The sequence below is a fragment of the Micromys minutus genome (assembly GCF_963924665.1).
Source record: "Micromys minutus genome assembly, chromosome: 1".
In the NCBI taxonomy this organism is placed as follows: Eukaryota; Metazoa; Chordata; class Mammalia; order Rodentia; family Muridae; genus Micromys; species Micromys minutus.
Genome location: NC_137969.1, coordinates 145,564,774 through 145,585,296, shown reverse-complemented (window position 1 = coordinate 145,585,296; position 20,523 = coordinate 145,564,774). Strand labels below are relative to the sequence as shown.

Sequence of the window (20,523 nt, the reverse complement as noted above, 5' to 3'; positions counted from 1 at the left end):
TTTTAAAGATTGTATTACTTATTGTATATACATGAGTACACTGTAGCTGTCTTAAGACACATCAGAAGAGGGCATCAGATCCCATTACAGATGGTTGTGCGCCACCATGTGGTTGCTGGGAGTTGAACTCAGAACCTCTGGAAGAGCAGTCAGTGCTCTAACCACTGAGCCATCTCTCAAGTCCCAGTTCTTGTTTTGTAAAAGAGATAAAAAACCAATTTGATTTGTGCTAAGTGCCTTAAAATATATATAAGTTGAGTTGTATTTGAAATGTTTCTCATTCTATACAGCAGAGACCAAAACCAGCCCATCACTCTGTGAATCATTCCCATTGGGTTGTGTCATAGTCAAAACATCTTAGCCTTTTGATATTCTATGCCACACACATTTCTAAATCCTAGAAAGCATAAAAATGGAAACCTAATTACATTTGAGTCCATTGTATTGCTTACTGTTCTATGAATTATACCCTATATCTTTTGTTTCTAAGTTCTTTGTGGCATCATTCAGGACACACAGAAAGGACGTCTCCAAAGTCCAAAGCCTACTCTCCATAGTAAACCCCAGCTATCCCTGGATACATAGTGATAGCCTGTGTCAAAGAGAGCAAATAGCACAGGAGTGTAAGAATCACCTGCCAAGAGTAACCCATGGAGGAGGGGCAGCGCCTGCAACACTGCAGTGATATGACATGTCCCCCATTCTCAGGTCCTCACCAAGCATCATGTCAGATATTATTTTTGTTCAAAGATCCATTTCATCTTCTTGAACTGAAGTTACCTTTAATTGCATTTAATTGCCTTTACTACTATATTTACAATGAAAAGGTATTTTGGAATGAAAATTAAGTCAATAAAAATGTTTTCAAAATTATTCATCTAGTTGGGGGCTGAGCTCCATTTGCTAGCCAAGTGTTTTCAGAAATTGATAGAACTTCATACACTTAGTAGAGACAGCTTTCGTGCCTCTGGACCCTTGTCAGTTGCTACCACCTCACTGTAGGGTCGGTGCACTGTCTCAGCATGCACACAGCCCTTCCACCTCATAGACCATCCACACTCAGGTGACAGGCACACAGTGAGAAGCCCCGGTTAGGAACTTAAGTACTTCTTATGAGTTTGGTTAATACTGTGTAGTTGAATAATAGTAAATCAAATTTGAAACAAAACCAAACAAGCTAGTATTGTTCTATTTGAGTAAGAAACCTTTTCATTTTAAAATAGTGTTTTAAATTTTTCATTAGTTGTTTAATATGTAATTTGAAGATTTATAAAAGAAATATTGAATAGACTTTTAATATCACATCTAAGCAATTTTCTAATAGATTCACAGTCTCCGTCACTAGAAACAACAGGAAAAACATGTCGAAAACTGCAGAACAGACTAGAGAGTTTGCAAACCCTGGTCGAAGATTTACAGCTGAAGAACCAAGGTACGGTATTCAGAGAGGTCCCCGGGGCTGGGGAATTAGCTCAGCGATAGAGCACTTGCTTAGCTAACAAAAGCCCTCCCCAGCACCCATTGACAACTCCTGCACGTGCAGCCTGCCCCTGGACTCTGTTGCTCTTGTCTGCATGTGTTCTCCACAGCAGCATGGGGCTGTGGGTCCTGTTATTATTGTCACAAGAAAATAAGAACACAAGACGACAAGTAAGTCCCATGTCATGTCGTGAACAGTAAAGCCAAGGTTTGAGGTTTGGTTCTTGCGATTTCTGATGCTGCAGCCCACATCCTTCAACAAACTAAGGTCACATCACATCACACTGCTGTTCAAGAAAATCTCAAGTAAATTGTATTAACACAGCTCCCTCTGAGCAGTAAGACATTTTGCACTGCCCATATTAGTGTGAGTTTTATAAAAAGAGCATAGATTGTTTTGGGGTCCCACTTACACCCATGCTTTCTGAGTTCTTCCTGCTTGTACCATGCTAGAGGCATCTGTTTCATAGGAACAGTGCCTTGGGCCAGATGCAATGCCTGGAAAGATGGTGCTTAAAGTTCTGAGCAAATATCATTGGAGGTTTTTGGCAGAATTTATCAAAATGTAAATTGCATGGGTTTAGAGCTGGATGCTAAGAGGCCTCCTAGCATGTGCGAGAGTGTGGGCTGAGTCCCCAGCACAAGCAGAAGCCATAACCAGACAGGCTCCCACTGTGCTCGTGTGCACAGGACACAGAGAAACTCCTCAAACTACTACAGGAAATGAAGTTTGGCCCCAGAGATGGAAGGACAGGAGGCTTTCCTGTTACCCTCCTGAAGTGCTTGATTTATGTCCTTATCTGGTCCTGCTTCTGGAGGATGTGACATTTGTTACAATAGTGCTAAGTCTTATGCACCTCAGGCTCAGAGTGGCTCTGATCTGAAGGCTGACAGCTCCTCCTTGAAGATGAGTGTGAAGGGGTTTAAAACCAGAGTTGACTTTATAATCTAACTTTATTTTATTGATATTTTAGCAATGTCTTCAATGATCAGAAATCAAGAAAAGAGGATTCAGAAAGTGAAGGACCAGGAAAAAATGTTACTAAAATGACGAGTTGCTTGGCTGCTCTCTACAGAGCGCTGACACCCGATTAATTGTGGTGTTACTTATAATTAGTGCCCTGTAAAATTTTTTTCTTTTTATGTGAAATTTAATAAAAGATACCCTGTCCTGTACACTATTTTGAAATAAACTTCTTGAATGCTCTCACTGGAACACTATCCATTAAACTTGAGAATGTTCATACATTATAATGTATTAGTTCTAGCATGTTGGTATGATTGTTTTAAATTATTTTACTCGTTCTAAGATAGTAGAGTCATTTTTTTCCTCCTGCTTTAACAAATTCTGAGTTTAGGAACCTGGGGAAGGGGCTCAAACGGTATAAAAGGTAAAGGGTGCAGGGCCAGGAGCAGAAGGACAGACTCCAGCTTTCCTGTGACCTTGACCTCATTGTTTGTTCTGTCAATTTCAGCAATCAACAAAACTTTGGTGCCAACCAAAACTTAGAAATCTCTTCTCTTGCATAAAACTAAAGAAGGAAAATACTTTGTTACTCTTTAACAAATGAATAGATAACTTCTACATTGAATTAATACGGTCTACCTTAATTAAACTGTAATAAAGCAGGAGTGTTTGTATCAAACCAAATCTACCTATGCAAGGACAGACACAGGAGTTTCACTTGTGCCAAACAGTAGAGACAATGTGGCAGGGTTAATGCCCCCAAATGTATTCTTCCACTTCCGAGTACACCGTTGCTATGGAGACACAGCTGCTTAGCTGGAGGCCATGTTGGAGCCCCATGTCCCTCACCTCTAGGGATGGTCCCTTGGCCAGCTCCCACAGGTGGAATGAACAGAGAACTGTGGGCTACCTTCAGGTCAGAGTGTTAATACTGAATTTGTGGAGTTTTTTTCTCAAGTGATTTTCCTCCCACAGACTGGATGCCAAGGATTGGGAGGGCCCTCAAGGTGGCACCACAGGCAGAAGGGGATCGGGGGACTCATAAGGAGGGAAGATGCTGCCTAGAAGGCCTGATACTTCTGACTGACAAAGCAGCCAGCAGGGACCCTGAAGAGGATGTACATGCTCTCTCAGAGGAACCTTGTTCTGAAGCACACCTAACTTCAAACGATGATTCAAATAGATTTGCATTTAATTATAAGTGACATAAGAGTATATACATAGCATGATTTGTTTAAGTCAGTGGGCTTTAATGAAAGGTAAGCTTTAATTTCTTCAGATAACGATAAATAGAATTCTAGGAACTTTTACTTAAATTGTTGCTTAAATTATTTAAATTACTTCATAGGGATGCTTGAGCTTTGTGAAGTAATGAGCAGTGCCTTCTGTGATCACATTGTGAGGTACACAAGCAGAACGCATAGACTTTTGTCTAAAAACTCAGAAGAGTCCAAAGCTTCCAAACAAACTCTAATGCAGCTTTCAGTTAGACCTAGACTTTCGTCAGAACAGCACAGGGCATCTTAGAATACCTGTCTCAGCCCATAGACACAGCCTCATTTCTTGTGCGCATTTGAAAGGTGGAAGCAGGAAAATCAGCTGTTGAAGGTCATCCTTGGCTAAATACAGTCCAGGCCAGCCTGGGCTACCCTGTCTGAAACAACGCTGGGCTGTAGCTCAGTTGTAGACTGTGTGCATAGAGAACTGGATGTGGTGGCACATGCCTATAATCCCAAGCACTTGAAAGATGTAGGCAGGAGGATCAATTTCAAGGGCATCCTTGGCTACATAGTGAATTTGGGCTAAGCCTATGCTACAAAAAAAAAACCCGCCTCAGATTTTTTGTAGCATGAGCTACAAAGTTTTAAAAATAAGACTTTCTCAAAAAAGGGGGGGGGGGGCATTTAAAACTTTGTCCAAGGGAGGGAAAAGACTCTCCATATGGCATCTGCCGTAACTTTTGAGGCTTGTTCTTCTCTGTATGTGAAATATAGTGGTTTTGTATCTGGGTTATAGTACTAAAATGGAGACAAATAACAGACACTGAATAAAGAGATTAAAGCACGGGGTTTATTCACTCATAACTTAATGCTTAATTTTTCTTCTCAGAGCAAAGACCTTCTGTGTCATGGTCCTGTAGGTTTTCACTCGCTGGTATGTAAGGAGTGAAGAGTTAACAGATGGAGAGATGTCTCTGGGGAATGGGGCAGGGCAGTGAGCAGAGACGTCCAACCTGGGCACTATGGGAAAGGAGGGATGCACCAGACCTGGTACTCCCAGTCCTCAAAGAACTGTACCCTTCAAGCCTCAGCATCTCATCCAACCCCTCAGGCTCTGCTTCCTGGATGACCAACTCTGAGTAGGCTTTCAACCACTCAGACAAAAACACACCTGCTAATGTCTCACCTGCTGTCCTCAGCATTTTAAAAGGAATAAAAACTAACGGGGCCTTGGAGTTTCACTCCAATCCTTACTGGTCGGTTCCCTATGATGTCATCATCAAATGTAAACAGTGTTGCTTTAGCTGCGTGTGATGAGGCTTTTTGTAATCTCCCTAGTCTAAGATCTCCTAAGTGCTCTGCCTTGTACCTGTGCCGTAGGTTAGCTTCTCCTTGCCCACATGTAGTCCATACCTTAGGTGTAGCCAAACCAACTACCCAGGATGATCTATCCCTCAAGTCATGATGTGTCAGCACAAGCCAGTCAATACATCAAGGGACACGAGCCAGCTTACAGGAAGCATTATCTGCATGCATACATCTTCCTACATTTTGGACAAAAGCCACACTAGCAAATCTGAAAGAACCCTGATGGCTACAATTGAAATCACACCACCTTTACTTGAAACTATGCTGTGTACTCTGCAGCCTTAGCCTTTTGGATGCTCCGAAGGTCGAATCAGTGAACCCCCCACCACCCGTGAACCACTTTATCCTCGTGGCCCGTCTGTAGGAGCCTATTGCTGCATTCTTCCCAGCGAGTAACTTCCTTATCCTCTACTAATACAAACTTCCACTCTACCATTGTGTCTGCGGGCAGGAAGACAGAATGAGACCACAGCCCGTCCTTGCAGTGGTGGAGTGGGATGTATGTGTTCCATCCCCCAAGACTCTCATGGTCTCCAGTTACTGCAATGAACTGCACATCCGTGCTTGTGGCGTAATGCACCCTGAACTGGATGCTGACCTGCTGACGTTCCAGAGACACCACCTTCCCATCTACTTCCCAGCCTCTTCCTCCCACAAGACTGTTTCTGCCATCTTTCATTCCCTGATTTAGACTTAACCTAGAGGCCTCAAGACTGCCCCCCAAACTAACACCCCCCCAAGATGAGTGTCTGGACACCACTTCCCAGTCCTCGTGGCCTGCCGACTGTGCAAGGCTGGCTGCTTTGGCTCTGTCCATGAGCAGGCTGCTGGAGGGCAGCTTCTCAGCCACACTGCCAGCTACTTTAACAGCTGTTTCTTGTTCCTTGGGGACTCTCCATTCTCCTCCATGAGATGATGGGCTTTGATTTCTTGACACTTCTGAGTTGGCCCTGGAGTGTGAGTCTGGTATCTTTCCAACAGGAACATACTCTCTGGAACTGTCCTGGTCTGTTCCAATATTCTGCAGTCTCTGAGCTTCCGGCAGGTTACCAAAATCTTTGCTCTCAGAAATCAAATGTCTGTTGCTTTCTTGAAGATGCTCTAAGAAAGGAGAGTGCAGTAACATTAGGTGGTTCGAAAACAAACTCAGAAAATTGGTTGCTGTTATATTTCTATGGGCAGTTCAGCGCCCTGTTTAAAAAATAATCAAATACCTATTTGCATATTCCCAACACTGCTCTAAGAGCACTCGTAGAGCCAGGGATCAAAAGCACACTGAGCAGTGAAGTGGCAGGATGCAGTCTCGTGACGGCAGGAATCCAAAGTTAAGCCACTTGGCTCCTGTCATTAAAAAAAATCTGTCCAGGGGTTGGGGCAGGAATTCAGCCCAGCCTCCAGGCTCGCATATGGGTGGCTTCTGTGGAACAAAAGACTACAAAGGCTACCCTGCACCTGAGAGTACACCTGAACTCCCTGGAAGTGAATGCAAGACAAGGGCCAGCTCCAGCTAACAGGAGGGCAGAGCAACAGAGCAGTCAGTGTGAGGAATACCAAGAGTATGACCGAGTTGGGGGGTAGAGAGGTGGGAAGGTTTGAGAGAAAAGGAATGTCTTCAACAAACATGAGTTTCTTATCCCACTCCCACCCCCTTTTATAAGTACATACAGAGTTATAAAAAACATTCTTAAAAGGATACAATCCAAGTCCTCTAAAAACCTGGTTTCCTTCCTGGCTACCTCTCTTATAAGCCGAATGCCCTAAACCCATAAATCAGCAGGGGGTTGGGAGAACTCTTGCTATATTTTTTGCCTCTTTTGAATACATGAGCTTCGAACTGAAAAGTCAACAAATATTACTCCGAATTCCCAGTTTCATGAAGAAAACAATGAACTGTTTATCAAAACCCAGCTGTGGGAAAGATTTTCACGTAGTAGCTACAAATGACCACCACTAAAAATAAGTTCTGCCAGGCAGCCGGTAAAGGGCACAGGAGGTTAGGGTTTGTGCCAGTGCACGCTGACTGCCTGCTGCAGGGTTTATAAAATGAAGGTTTAAACTTAGGTGACAATTCTCATCAGATGAATTCTCTAGTAGGCACCACCCTGGGCTGTTTTAAGTGTTCATGAGGCCAGCGCATAGCCCCACCTACAGTGGCCTTCATGACCCAAGTCTAAGCCCAATTTTACTTTCCTGAAAGAACTGTCCAGACGTAGGACATGAGTATTCAATGCTCGTAAGCCCCAGATCTAAAGAGGGGTGTGGTATGTCAGGACTTAGAGGATGTCCCTCCCAGCTCCATCAGAAACTGAACTTGTGTGAGATGCCCCCAAGCCAGCCTCACGTGCTGAGCCCAGCGCAGCCAGGCAGAGGAGCCGGTGCCCGCTGAGGCGGCAGGAGGTGGGCGCGGCCTCTGGAGGACCCGCGTGGCTTCCCCAGGACAGGACAAGCCCAGAACGCGATAAGGACCGAAGAGAGTTCAGTCCGGGGTCGGGGAAGCTGGTCCACCACAACCCACCCGCACAGTTGCAAGTACCTTTCGGTTCCCCTTCCCTGGGGAGCTTCAAAACAACTGGCTCTAGAGGAGGACGAATACCTACCTGCTTTGGAGACCAGCTCCCGATCCGAAGGTTCAGGGCTCAGGCCGCCACTGTCACCACCACCCGGACCGCCTCCCGGGGCCGCAGCATCCCCTGAAGGTACGTCCTTCTGCGGCTCCGCACCCCCGTCTTTCCCCGGGACCCCAGGGTCGCCCCGCAGCAGCCACAGGAAGAGCGCTCCCGCCAGACCCCCGCCGACCAGCAGGGCTGACCAGACGGCGCCCATGGCTGAGGCTGAGGGAGACTACGAGCCCGGTGCAGGGCTCCGCTCACCCGCACAGCCACACCTACCCCGCCCGCCCCAGCCTTTTACGGTTCCTTGGCAGCCAGCCCAGCCCTCCATGAACTTTCCCCGCCCCGCCTCCCGCCCCGATCGCTCCGCCTCCGGCCCCTGCAACCCGGCGCTCGTCCTCATCACCGCTCCGGGTCCTTCCACGCTTCCGCTCTACTCTATCCCACGCCAGAAGAGCCTGGTTGCTCACAGCGCCGAGCCAGACGGGGGGGGGGGGGGGGGGGGGGGGGGGGGGGACGGAGCTCCGAGGCTGGTAAGGGCTCCATGCTCTGGGCTGTCTCTGGACTGTTGGCACAAACGGGGCTAGAGAGGGTGAGGGTCGCCGGGGAGGGCTCAGAGGCTTAGGCGAAAGCTCCACTCCCTCCCCAGCTTTCTCAAACCTCTTGGCAATAATCTACATAAAGGCTCACCACCTCCACCAGTCCTGTCCATCTTTCCTCCTCAAGCCTCCTACAGAATTTTTTTAAAAGGTTCCAGACTAGCCTAGAAGTCTTTACATACCCCAGGCTGCCTCAAATCTTGCGTCTTAAGTGGGGAGTTAAAGGCGTGCATCAACATGCCTTTTCTGATCTCTTTTTGTCGCGCTTGTTGCTGCTCAATGCACGCCCACCCAGCTGAACTGGATATTGCCCAGCGACGGAGTCCCTTCAAGTAAATATGAATAAAGCCTTTACCAAAGCATCATAGATTCAAAGTGTTTTGTGTCTAAACTTAAATTGTTCCTCCCACAACAGAAGTCCTGTGAAGGAAGAGTTAGCTCACACTGCTAATGTGCACACCTACTTCAGGGTAATGAGCCAAGGCTGTTTTTGTTTGTTTTTTACTTTGGACCTGGGGTTTTTCCCTTAAACATTCGCATCCTGTTTGCTGAGGCTAAGGCTGGAAAGTATATGCCTTGCAATTACTGCTAACGCGGCTCCTCCTGGAAGGATCAATCACTCAACAGCGCTCCTTGCTGGATCCCCGAACTCACAAAAGATCACACAGCATTTCTTGACAGGGAATTACTTCCTGGTGGGTTGCTCCTCTCTGGGCATAGGCTGCAGTTCCCATGGAGCAGGTGGAGAGGTGGGGAACAAAGTTAAATCATTTGATACTCATCTACCTGTACACGAGAGCACCACTCAGCCCTCATCCGAGAAGCTGCTCAACTGGACCGTGTGTACAGAGAGATTTTGGAGCACTCAGCCCTAAATGAGATGGCTTTATTAAATCCCCCCCCAAAGGCTCAGGGATCTAAATGGAAGAGGAGGGTGCCAGGGTTGGCAGACAATTCTGAAGAGACAGTGCCTTGCACACAGAACAACACCTGCAGAAACCCAAACTAGACAACCCAGCACTGTGTGTGGGACATGGGCACCAAGTCCCACCCCTGACCAAGAAGCAATTTGTGATTGATGCCTGCTGGAAGGGGGAAAATCCGTTTTCTCCAGCGGAACCTCACTGGGTATATCAGCCACGTTCCAGATCAACACACACAGGCTCCATGCTTTGTTTGGTTTTATTATTTTTGTCTTATTAATTTTCTTTCTTTTTTAAAAAAACATTGTTTTGATATTTTTTATCGTTTTCTTTTTTGAGAAAGAGAAGGGGAGAACATGAAGTGGGTGGGTAGGAAGACAAGAAGGATCTGAAATGAGGCGACAGAGAGGGGAGAATATGGTCAGAATATACTTTAAAATTCATTTTAAAATGTAGACAATTTAAGATCCAAGCCAAGAAGACAGGTAGACAGTCAGAGAGATACAGACGAAAAGAGAGGTGGGAGAGACGCACGGGTTATATGGAGGGCTTAATGAGAAAAGAAAGGACAAGCTGCCAACCCAGCTCACCAGGTAAAGGCATCACTGCAGGCTAAACTGAGTCACAAGGCACCGGCTGATGCCTGTCTTCAGATTAGAGGCTAGCAGATCCAACTGCAGCTCTGTCAGGCCTTCATGGAGGAGTCTCCAGTGAAAACTTGTCCCCATGACCTCTCAGGCCCCACCCTCAATGGTCCTGTCCAGCCACAGTGGCTTCCTCTGCTTACATAGGTCCCCACCTGACTTGCAAGCATGACTTACACAGAACTTGTGTGTTCTTTGTCGGCTCTATTTCATGTCTTTAATTAGAGATTTAATGGTGAACTCGGGCTCACCATTATACAGTTTGGAATATCCAAACCATAGCATGTACCTTCCAGTGAGCATAAGCCCTTGCTTGTCTTGAGTTCTGTGAACTTATGATCCCAAAAGAGGAGAGAGGTAGGTAGATAGTCAGAAAGATATAAATGAAGGAGAATTAGAATCGTGTCCTCTTGAATTCTAGCAAATCATGAAACCCAGGGAAAAGGTTGCTGGATCATGGAAGTTCATCAGTCAATAGAATCAGAAAACTTGTGGACCTTCGACTGATGGCTGACATGCGGAGAATCTTAAACTGAGCCTTTAATGTATAAGACCAAAACAGACTGACTTCAGGTAGAGTCAGAACTGCTTTAGACAGAAGGACATCGAGTTGATGCCTGTGAGTTGTTTGGTGTGCAAAGCCTCTCCCTCCTTACCAGCTCTCTGCATCTGGAGAGAGGTTTTCAAGAGTGGAACGGAGTAAACCTCGCTACCTTCCCACTGACCTCTGCGTCTTTGGTCTAGCATCCGCACCCTGTTCAGACTTATCTGTGTATCTCCCTCTGCATAAGCTCTGCTGCACTCTGCAACAATTCTCAGCTTGACCCTCCTCAAAGTCTTTCTGAAAGCTTGGCATTGCTCTCCTCAGCTCAGAATTCCACTCAGAACCTCCCATTTCTCAGATGCATATGCCATTTTTTATTTGAATTCTGAACATAGGAACTTCTTAGCACAAGGCCTGAGGTTTTCTTAGGATCTACTTGTTTTTGTAACTTGTCCCTTGAGGGTCGGAGAGTCTGTTGGAGGAAAGGCTCGTTTATCATCACCCTTCCTTTTATTGTTGCTTTTCATTGAGTGCCCAGCTGAGGTAGTGGATGCTGGCCCCTAAGTGCTACAGCAAGATTATCTCTTGCATATTTCATCAGAGGCCAGATCTGCTCAAGGTCATCCAGAGCGTGGCTGAACAAGAGATTTGATCCCAGACCCTGGGACCCAGAGCCTCTGGCTATCCCAAATCCTGCTGGTGGTTAAACCTTGTTCACATTTCAACACATACCTTTTAGAGCTGAGTGTGTGAATTTGGATGCATGACATCATGTTGCCTTCCGGGAATATTTCAGCACTGCAGGCACTGCTGGTTTCCAATTCCTCTCTCTCCAAGCCCTGGCTCTCTGGGGATGTACCACAGCACCTGTGGGTTTCTGTCAAATGCTGCGCCTGTGCCTCCATGTGACATTCTCTGCAAGCAAACCCTCTCTGCAAATTGGTCACGTTGTAACCTCCCAGCCTCAGGTTTCATAGAGACATTTTCTAACTGCAACTGTTTGCAAACCTCTGACTCATCTTGGCACCTGGATGAACTCCAGGCTGAGCTGCTTGGTAATGATGAAACCTTTAGAAATGGAGAATCTGTATTGGAAACACTAGCTAGTTCACCATGGGGGGAGGGGGCGGGGCTAGGTTAGTCGGGGCGGAGCAAGGTTAGTCGGGGCGGAGCAAGGTTAGTCGGGGCGGAGCTACGTTAATTGTGCTCCTTTAAACCCTGTGTTTCAAGTAGAATAAAACTCACCGTGCGGTGAAAATGGTGAAAGTACAAGGTTAAGGAACAAAATCCAAGACACTGTCACTAAAGAGTGCCGGACACAGGAAGCTGTTTGGATATAATTACGTCGGACGGACGAGCTTAAAGTTACCAGATAACACCAGACAAGGGCAGATAGCTGTGTGGTCTTGAAGACTGATAAATATGCAAATACGCAACAAATTCTCAGACAGACTAGGGCAGGAAGGACACTCTTTTCTTCTCCTCTGGACTGAACTGACAGCAGATATCCCAGACTGAAGAAACAAGTATAGAGAGAGGCTTCAAAATCAGAAAGGGGGAAAATACAAGAAAGGTGCCTGGATCTATCCCAGAAGCAAAGTTTGGCAAGAAAATGGGTTGGGCATCTGGAAAAGTGTGAAGAGCTGTTTTGGCACCTCTGAACAGTTGATGGCCAAGTAATATTAATATTATCCCAGGACATTTTGGGGCTAGCCAAGGCAGGAATATGGCCTCAGTGCTAGGCCCTGTCAGGGCTATTATCAAGTACATCTACATCTGTAGCTCTAGGCAGGTTCTAAGAATAAGGCCTTAAGGAAGTGCATTTACATGTGTAGTGTGGGGTAGAGCCTTTTAGAATACAGCACAGGGAAGTCCATTCGTATTTGAGAAAGTTAGCAGGCATAGTCAGAAGCCTTGCGTGAATGAACAGTGCATGAGTCCCACCCCCAATCCCTTAGCACAGCCTGCAGACAGCCTCTGTGATCAGACGTGTGGGACTTTCTCCATATCCACCCAGAAAGTTCTTCTTCATCGAAATTAGCTGTGTTTCCTCTTATCCAGCTCAATTCTGGCAGAATCTACCTGGAGGCTTTATCTAGCTGTGTTGGTCCCCGATAATGCACCCACTCACCATGTTGGGCACCACTCACAAGCCTAGGATAGCTTCACCTGTGTCTGTAACTGACCAGTTATAAATCAGGGTTCCAGGGCTAAGGCCAAGTTCAGTGAACAGCATGGGTTTAACACTTCGAGGTCTGGGTTCTATCCCAACTACCCACAATGCAACTTGAGTTTGTAGCTTCTCCAGAGCTCGGGGGTGAAGAAGATACAGCATTGCCTAAGAACGGCTGAGTCCTCAGTGCTGTCGTGGGAGCATGTGGGAAGAGGAAAATGGCTTGAAGTGCCCCAATCTCCCAACCCATGAAACTATGCCAACTATCACTTCAACAAAAATACCCGGTTCCTGGGGACAGGTGCTTCCCTGAATATAGTCCACTGTCACACCGAGGCTGTGCTGCCCGCCTCTAGGCTCCTCCTAGCCCAGGACCAAGCAGGCTGATGGTCCTCCTGATGACTGTCCTGTCTCCAGGGTGAGTTTCTGGAACTTCTATGCACTTCAAGTTGGGGTTGAAAGTTTCCTTACTTCAGTCTTCATTCTCCCCAGAGTCAGACACACATCTTAGTCTAATGGCTTCCCACCACTTTAGAAAGTACAAAATAGAATTTATTTAGGGCATGACAAGTGGAATTGGGAAGGGAGAAGGGGGGGGGAGAAAGAGAGAAGAGGCTGACCAGGAACCGGTGGAGTGAGGCCAGAGGGGAGGGAAGAAAGTGGTCAGGGAGAGAAGGGGCAGAGAATAAGAGAGCTCCACCACCTTTTCATGATTAGTCTCCAGGACACTAATCCCAGAGTCACGAAAACCATTTAGGAATTCAGAGGACAGGCAGGTGCAAACTGCCATTCCTAATGCTCAGTCACACATAATCCAGCTAACAGTAAAGAACGTCACCTAGTTAAACAACATTATATTCTGTGTTCTCATTTTGTTTATAGCTACTTCATCTGCGTGTTGCATATACGACCTGATGGCGAGCTGCTTACACTTCCACTTGGGTTTTAAAAGCTGCATTTACACTCACTCTTAGCCCAAGGGCTGTGAAGTGGCCAGGAAGCCTGGTTTAGATATGCTACCTCAGTTCATTCATTCAGCAGTCTGAGAAGCTGCCGACCCTCTGAGCCCACGGAGCCAGAGTGCTTGAAGCATTTGCAACAGGTAGGGCTCTGGATAGAACATCAAAAAGTCTAGAAAGAGGCTTAGCTGGGGCACTCAGTGTTCTGCAGCTAAGCCACAAATCCAGTGACATAAAACTGTCCTCTTGGTTTCTTGCTGGGCAGTAGTTAAATACAGCAGGCTGATCCTGAGATAGTTGGTAGCCATGTGACAGGTGCCTGTCATTAACTAGGAGTTATGTGAGCCACCACGCCTGGGTGTCAGCTAACATCCAGTATGTGTGAGCGATGTGCCAGGGTCTGTTCTAAGCACTTGTAATGTTTCTCTAATCCTTACCACATCACTGGAGATAAGACTGTTTTTATTGCGATCATTCCTACTGGAGATGAGAGGGGAAAGAATAACCAATCATCATTCAACTGCTAAGTGCCAAGGCCTTTACAGCCCAGGCCCTATGCTGCAAAGTTATATAGAGCTGGGCCGGAGCAGAAGTCGAAGAAACAATCAATTGCACAGTGTACCACGCCTGCCCTGCTGTGACGCTTTCTCAGCCTGCTCCTCTAACCTCATGTGATATTCTCTAAGTCCGACCAGCCAACTAAAAGGCCAACACAATTTCATGTTAGGAGCTGGACATTATGGCCCAATTCCAGGGTGGTGCTGAAAATCAAGACAAAGAAATTTCTTAGAATTTTAAGCATTTCACCCTTTTTATGATTTGGGTGTCCCCGATAAAACTTATTTTTAAGCCTGAGCTCTGTTGTAAGGTTTTAAGAAGGTAGAAATACAATCTGGCTGGAATTCAGAGGCAGGGCATTTGAGAGTTAAATGAGACCATGAAAGTGTGGTCCTAACCCAATGGTTCCATGGTTTTATTAGACGATAGGCCCGAGCTATACCGTCTTGGGATTCTGCACAGTTCTAACTGTGGAGAAGGACTTCGTGAGATACAGCCAAGGATTTTATGCTTCCCAGCCTTCTGCTCCTGAGCTGAGGCAATTCAGTATGATAAAAACATCTCGTTCTAAGAGACTGAGACTTGCTGGGCCTCTCATCCGGAGTTAATAATGCACCTTGAAGTTTCCCAAGGCTGCTGTCCTACTGTGTGCTTGGCCTGTATGTTTAAGCTGCTTTAAAGAGAACAATGTTATAGCCTTATCACACCCAGAAGGGAGGTTGAGAGCCATCTTATGAAATGAATATCTACCGTAAATCTCGAAGACAGCATTCAGACACTGCTTGATAAACAAAGGTCTCTGCAGTACTGTCTGTTTCCTGTGCCACTTGGTTCAGTTGGAATCCCTTAATGACTTAATCCCTTGTAAAACACTGTTTCTTTAATATTTTATGTGTATGAGTACACTGTAGCTGACTTCAGACACACCAGAAGAGGGCATTAGATCCTATTACAGATGGTTGTGAGCCACCATGTGGTTGCTGGGAACTGAACTCAGGACCTCTGGAAGAGCAGTCAGTGCTCTTAACCACTGAGCCATCTCTGCAGCCCTTGTAAAACTCTTTTAAAGGCTTCTGTAAAGTGTCCCCCATGCAATGTTTTCCACCCTGTTCAATAAATACAACCATGAACACTTGAAGGGGTGATGGTGGCCACAGGCTGAAGGAGTCTTCAGGAAGAACGATGTGTAATCTTTTTTTTTTTTCTAGGAAATTGTTCCATGCTTAGATCTGCTGACCTTGCTTAGCCGATGTCCACCCACACCAGCTTTTATAGACTTACTGAATGCTTATTCACCGCTATGGTTTTCTACTTGATACCAGCTCATTGAGAAACCTGTTCTCTCATCAGTGTCAGCATCACTTGGTAACTCAGAACAGAGTAGATCACACTGGCCTCTGTGGGTACCCACATGCATGTATACACACACACACACACACACACACACACACACACACACACACAATCTTCAATCTTTAAAAAAAAAAGTAATGGAACTTGTTAGCTTGATTTTTCTTTAAACATTTTGACCAATGACCTTCGCTCTAAGTACACATTTATTAGCAAGACTGACATGCCCAAGAGGGGAGAAAACACCTCGGTTAGCTTGACTCAATGAAAGAAAATACTAATACTGTAAGGAAAGAAAAGAGGCAATCATTCTGGGTCAGGTTCTCACTCAAAGTAGTAACAATACAGTAACTGTGACTTTACCTATGATTTTATTTTTACAGAGAATTGACATGATTATGTAATTTTCATAACATGAGAGGACTATACATGGATATTGATCCCATAGTTGGTAAATATACAAATGTATTTTGTGTATATGTGTGTGTGTATGTGTGCAACAGTAGTGTTGGTACTGAAAGACCTCCGAAGGGAGACCCTCACTCAAATCTCAGGAGACGCGCGCACCCAGCGAGGCACCGAGACCAGACTTGCTGCAATCGCATGAGGAAGTTTATTGAAAGTGAAAGAGTGAGATCTCAGGCCAGCATGCTGGGGTCGAGACTCATACACCACGCAGGGGTAGAGGAGTTCGACCCCGGCCTGAACTTGTAACAGGCTTATAAAGGCAAAAATCACAAAGGAGGGGGAGGACAGGGGGAATGAGGAAATTCATAAGGGGAAGAATCATACATTTTTTATCAGTACACCCCCAGGCACACCTAGGGAGTTGGAACATTCCACAGAGGTCATCCGGACCTTCTGTGGTATTTTGGGAACTCAAATCTCAAGAAAGTGGGATTTCCTGGGTGGGATTTCCTGGGAGCGGCAGAGGAAATCCCTAGGGCAAGGAATCAGTGTCCTTTGACAACCTTTTACTCTTCAGTACAGAGCTGTAAATCTAACCCCTAAGAGGCTAACACAGGGGATAACTAATTGACTAATTAGAGGTCAGCCTAGGCTATATAGCAAGACTCTTCCTGAAGAAGGCCAAACACCCAAACCAAACAAGCAAATAAAACATTGGTCAGTGGAGGCTGGAGAGTTGGACCAGCCATTGAGAGAACTCATTGTTCGTCCAGAGGACCAAGGTTCGATTCCCAGCACCCACGTGGTGGCTCACAACCCTCTGTAACTCCAGCTCCAGGGCATTCAACACTTCTGGCCTCTGAGGGCTCCTAAACATATGTGCACATATCCACATACAGACATACACAGGTATACATAGCTAAAAATAATACAAAAAATGATGAACTATAAAGCATTTAGAAAGCTGTTTAGAAAAACATTTGTTTTGGGTTTTATTTATATTTACAGTTGCTGCCAGGTTGAATTTTCCACAGAGAACACTTGCTATTTTCTACTTAATAATTAAAATAATGGTGCAATATCCACAATATGCTGACTCATTTTCTCCCAGGACTCCCCTCTGTTTGTGTGAGTTTTTTAGGAGTCTTAATGTTTTCAGATTTACTTTTCTCCTCCACGTGTATCTTCTCAAAGAACTACAGGAGAAAATAAAAAAAAAAAAAAAGGAGGAAGTTTCTTGATTAGAATGACAAATGAAAACTGTACAGCCCCCTGCTACAATAAACACTTCAGTCTGGCAGGTATCCTTATGCTAGACCTTTGAAGTGGACAACCTGAGTGAGAAGTAGCTGTTCATCATCATAAATACTCAGACTGAATTCACCCTCGGCCTGTGCCCCAGCTTGGGCCAGCCCAGCTCAGCAAAGGCTTATGTTGTTGAAGACCTGGGATCTATCTGGGTCACTGTGGACAAGGTATAGACGCTGGTATATCTACACAGAATATGTTCGTCTGTGACTTATGTGAATGCATATATACACAGAATACAGATACATTATGAGTTATGTGGAGAGCTTTGTGGGGCCGCTTGGCAGGAATTTGACAATGAGCCTGGACAGGAAGTAAGCTCAGGCAGGAATCTGATTTTAGGCTTGAACAAAGAAGTATGTATGCTTCGGGCAATAACGTGACTTTGGGCTGGGGCAGGGAAGTAGGCTTATCATCTTGATAAGTCCCTGAATGGCACAGGACTTCGTATATTGTCTTATTCCTTGACTATTTTGTTTATGCCTTTGTTCCTTGACCAGAACTGACCTTATTCTTGGCATGTTACCTAGAATGGTATAAAAGCAGATTGGGAAAAATGGCGGAGGTCATGTTACAATGCTGTCTAACTCTTTTTTTCTTTTTTATCCTCACTCCTGCCGAGACCCTGTTGGCTGAGATAGCTTGGTCATGGAATGGAAGAGGAGAGCTCTAACAGTAAAAATAGTAAGGTAGACATACAAAACACAAGGCTGGGAAGGCAGCTCAGTGAGTAAAAATATTTGTTGCATAAAAATCTGAATTTGCGTCCCCGGCACCTACAGAAAAGGTCAAGGGTGGCCAGACATGCCTGTTACTCTAGCACTGAGGAGGGGGACGGTGGAGATTGGTGAATCCCAGTCCAGCCTAGACAAAATGGTGAGCTTCAAGGTGTATGACAGAATGAACAAAGAGGGACACACACACACAGACACACAATGATAGCATTATATGTATGATATATATGTAACATATGTATAAGTATATATGTTTTTACAAAAAGCCAGTCATGGTAGCACATGCCTGTAGCCTCAGCACTTAAGAGTTGAAAACAAGAATCAGAAGTTCAAGGTCACCTTTAAAATGCCAAAACAAGTATAGGAATATGTATATTACTTATATAATGTACAAGAGTATATAATATGCAATATAAAGTATTAAGCATAGATATATACTCTCTATATGAAAATGTATAAGTACACTTAAGTGGGTTTTATATGAAGATCAAGTAGCTACTGTATGTATGTCAAACCCAGAGTGTATAGACTATACAGAGAGTATAAAGAAGATACAGTGAAGGGGCTCAGTGATGCTCAGAGCTCAAGGAGGGATGCAGTTGAAATCTATGATGGAGTGTTTTAACGCTAAATCTCTGCCTCATGCTTTAAACTTACCTAAAGCCGGGCTGTTTCTGAGCATGCTCAATATATTCATTTATCCGGCACTAAATCTCAACCACTCTATCGCGCTTGAGAAATAGGTTCCAAGACAGCTGTGTCGGCACATACCTGTAAGTCTAGTACTTGGATGGCAGATCAGAGAAATCTGAAGTTAGGGCCAGCTTCAGCTACAATGTGAGTGTGGGGCTAGCTTGGGCTGCACAGGAAGACCCTATCTCAAAACAACAACCATATAAAAAATAAAAATAAAAAAAGAACAAGAAGAGAGGAGAGAGATGGGGGGGGGGGGGGGAGAAACCGATTCAGTGTTGCATCTCTGACCTCTGACCTCTGGAAAACCTGAGGGCCATGGTGGTAGACACACACGCAGCCTGTTCTGAGCTATGACTTTGGTGCCATGTGCCTAGGGTCCTGCTGTCTGGGTGCACAGCTTGCTACGGCCTGCTCAGCTGACCTCCTAGTATGATCTTTGTGTTGGAGGTGTGTGTGAGCCTGCCCTATGCAAAAATGCCGGTACACCCTTTGCACATTTACAGGCCAAACCTTCTGGATCAGGGAGAGGGCAGAAGAGAAGCTGGGAAAACCCCCATCCCACCCCCGGACGTGAACTTTTACTACTGTGTGTTTCAGTTTGGACAGAGTTCACCTGCGTGATATGATTTTAAGTGCCCACTCCACTTCATGCTGACCCAAGCCATGTAACGTTGTCCTTAGACCCGAAAGTACTGGAGGCCTAAGGGAGGGCACTCTCTTAGTAACAGGCTATGCCAGTTCACACCAACTTCCTTCACTTTGGTCCCAGGCATAGTTAGCCGACTTCAAAGCAGCAGGAAGACGGTGTCTGTGCAGTGACATGCACAAAGGACTCCATCTGGAGAGCAACACTGGGTTTTTATTTGACCCACCCTTCTGGAGGCTTAGTGGGTGCCAGGGAGGGGACTATCTTGATTATGCTATGGTACTTCTCATCCACAGATGCCTTCTTCAAAGCCCTCAGCAGGGTTCTACAAAATAACTCACCTTGGGCATCCTGTAGCCCCTGCTTAGAACAAAGTCTTTAAAGGTGGTTGTTCCTCAAAGGCCGGCAAGCAGCTTCTCCTAAAAGAGCAGTTAAAAAGAGCCCGTGGAAAAGCCGGGAAGAAACTTCCACGAAGTTTCCTTATCACTGTTCGGTTCATCAGTTGCAGAAGATGAGAGCTTTTCCAAAGCCTCCGATTTCACCCTTTTGCCCCTCCTTTCCCCTTTCCATTGTATGAAAGATAAGCAACAAGTCAAACTTTTGACTTGGGGTGTCTAGAAACTAACTTATTTGATACAATGTATCCACAACTTACAAGTTTTAATTTTAATTTTAATATTTCTTAATGAGGAAGGCAAGTGAACCATCTCACCAGCCCCACAAATTATAGATCTTAATTACAAAGGGCACACTAATCAAAACAGACTCATTGTAAGTCCCCAGCTCCTCTGAATATTCAAGCATCCCTTGGGGTTTTCTTTACATTGATTTGAACTCAAAAAGCAGATGTAGAAATTCACAAACTGCAATTCAACTCTTTAAGGTAATTTCACCTTCCTAACCTAGTCAGCCAAGGCTAGCAAGAAAGCTCGAGTTTTTGGGAGGATTGTCACAGTGGTTCACAGTGACACCTTCAGTGCATGAGCTAAATCCTCCCTCGGGCATTATGAAAGTGTGGGTTACCAACAGCGCTGTAGGCTGGGCATGGCTGAGCATGCCTAGGAGCTTGACCCTTGGGAGGATAAAGCAAGAGAACCATGAGTCCTAGGCCAGCTTGGACTCTGTAGACTAGGCTAGACTAGGACTTCACAAGGATTCTTGTAAAACAATCCTATTGCTTGACTGCCCTGTGTTTAGATCTCCTAATGAATAATGTTCGCTGCCATCCTTTTACCAACCATATTGCCCAAATGGAAAAGGAAAAATACTGCTTCTTCTTTAGCTGACTCCAGGCACTCTGACAGACATCATAAATAGTTCTTGCTGTCAAAATAAAAT

The 20,523-nt window shown here is 45.4% G+C and overlaps 3 protein-coding genes across 3 annotated transcripts in view; 1 reads left to right on the top strand and 2 right to left on the bottom strand.

Moving 5' to 3' along the window:
- Nucleotides 1-2,585, top strand: part of CCDC158 (coiled-coil domain containing 158) — a 51,798-nt gene extending 49,213 nt beyond the window's left edge. Inside the window, exons 23-24 of the mRNA XM_080932174.1 lie at nt 1,325-1,432; nt 2,454-2,585. Coding sequence (XP_080788300.1) covers nt 1,325-1,432; nt 2,454-2,530 — 185 coding nt within the window. The 3' untranslated portion in view covers nt 2,531-2,585. The remainder of the gene's footprint in view (nt 1-1,324; nt 1,433-2,453) is intronic.
- Nucleotides 2,586-4,495: 1,910 nt separating this feature from the next.
- Nucleotides 4,496-7,895, bottom strand: STBD1 (starch binding domain 1). Its single transcript, XM_080932306.1, has 2 exons — nt 7,632-7,895; nt 4,496-6,135 (listed from the first exon to the last, which is right to left on the bottom strand). The coding sequence occupies exons 1-2, from the start codon at nt 7,855-7,857 to the stop codon at nt 5,345-5,347; spliced, it is 1,017 nt and encodes a 338-aa protein (XP_080788432.1). The 5' UTR covers nt 7,858-7,895; the 3' UTR covers nt 4,496-5,344.
- Nucleotides 7,896-16,898: 9,003 nt separating this feature from the next.
- FAM47E (family with sequence similarity 47 member E) overlaps nt 16,899-20,523 on the bottom strand; it is a gene marked incomplete at its 3' end in the record, with an annotated part of 30,299 nt that continues 26,674 nt past the window's right edge. Inside the window, 3 exon segments of the mRNA XM_080911359.1 lie at nt 16,899-16,997; nt 19,527-19,580; nt 19,584-19,604. Of these exon segments, the coding sequence (XP_080767485.1) occupies nt 16,899-16,997; nt 19,527-19,580; nt 19,584-19,604 (174 nt within the window).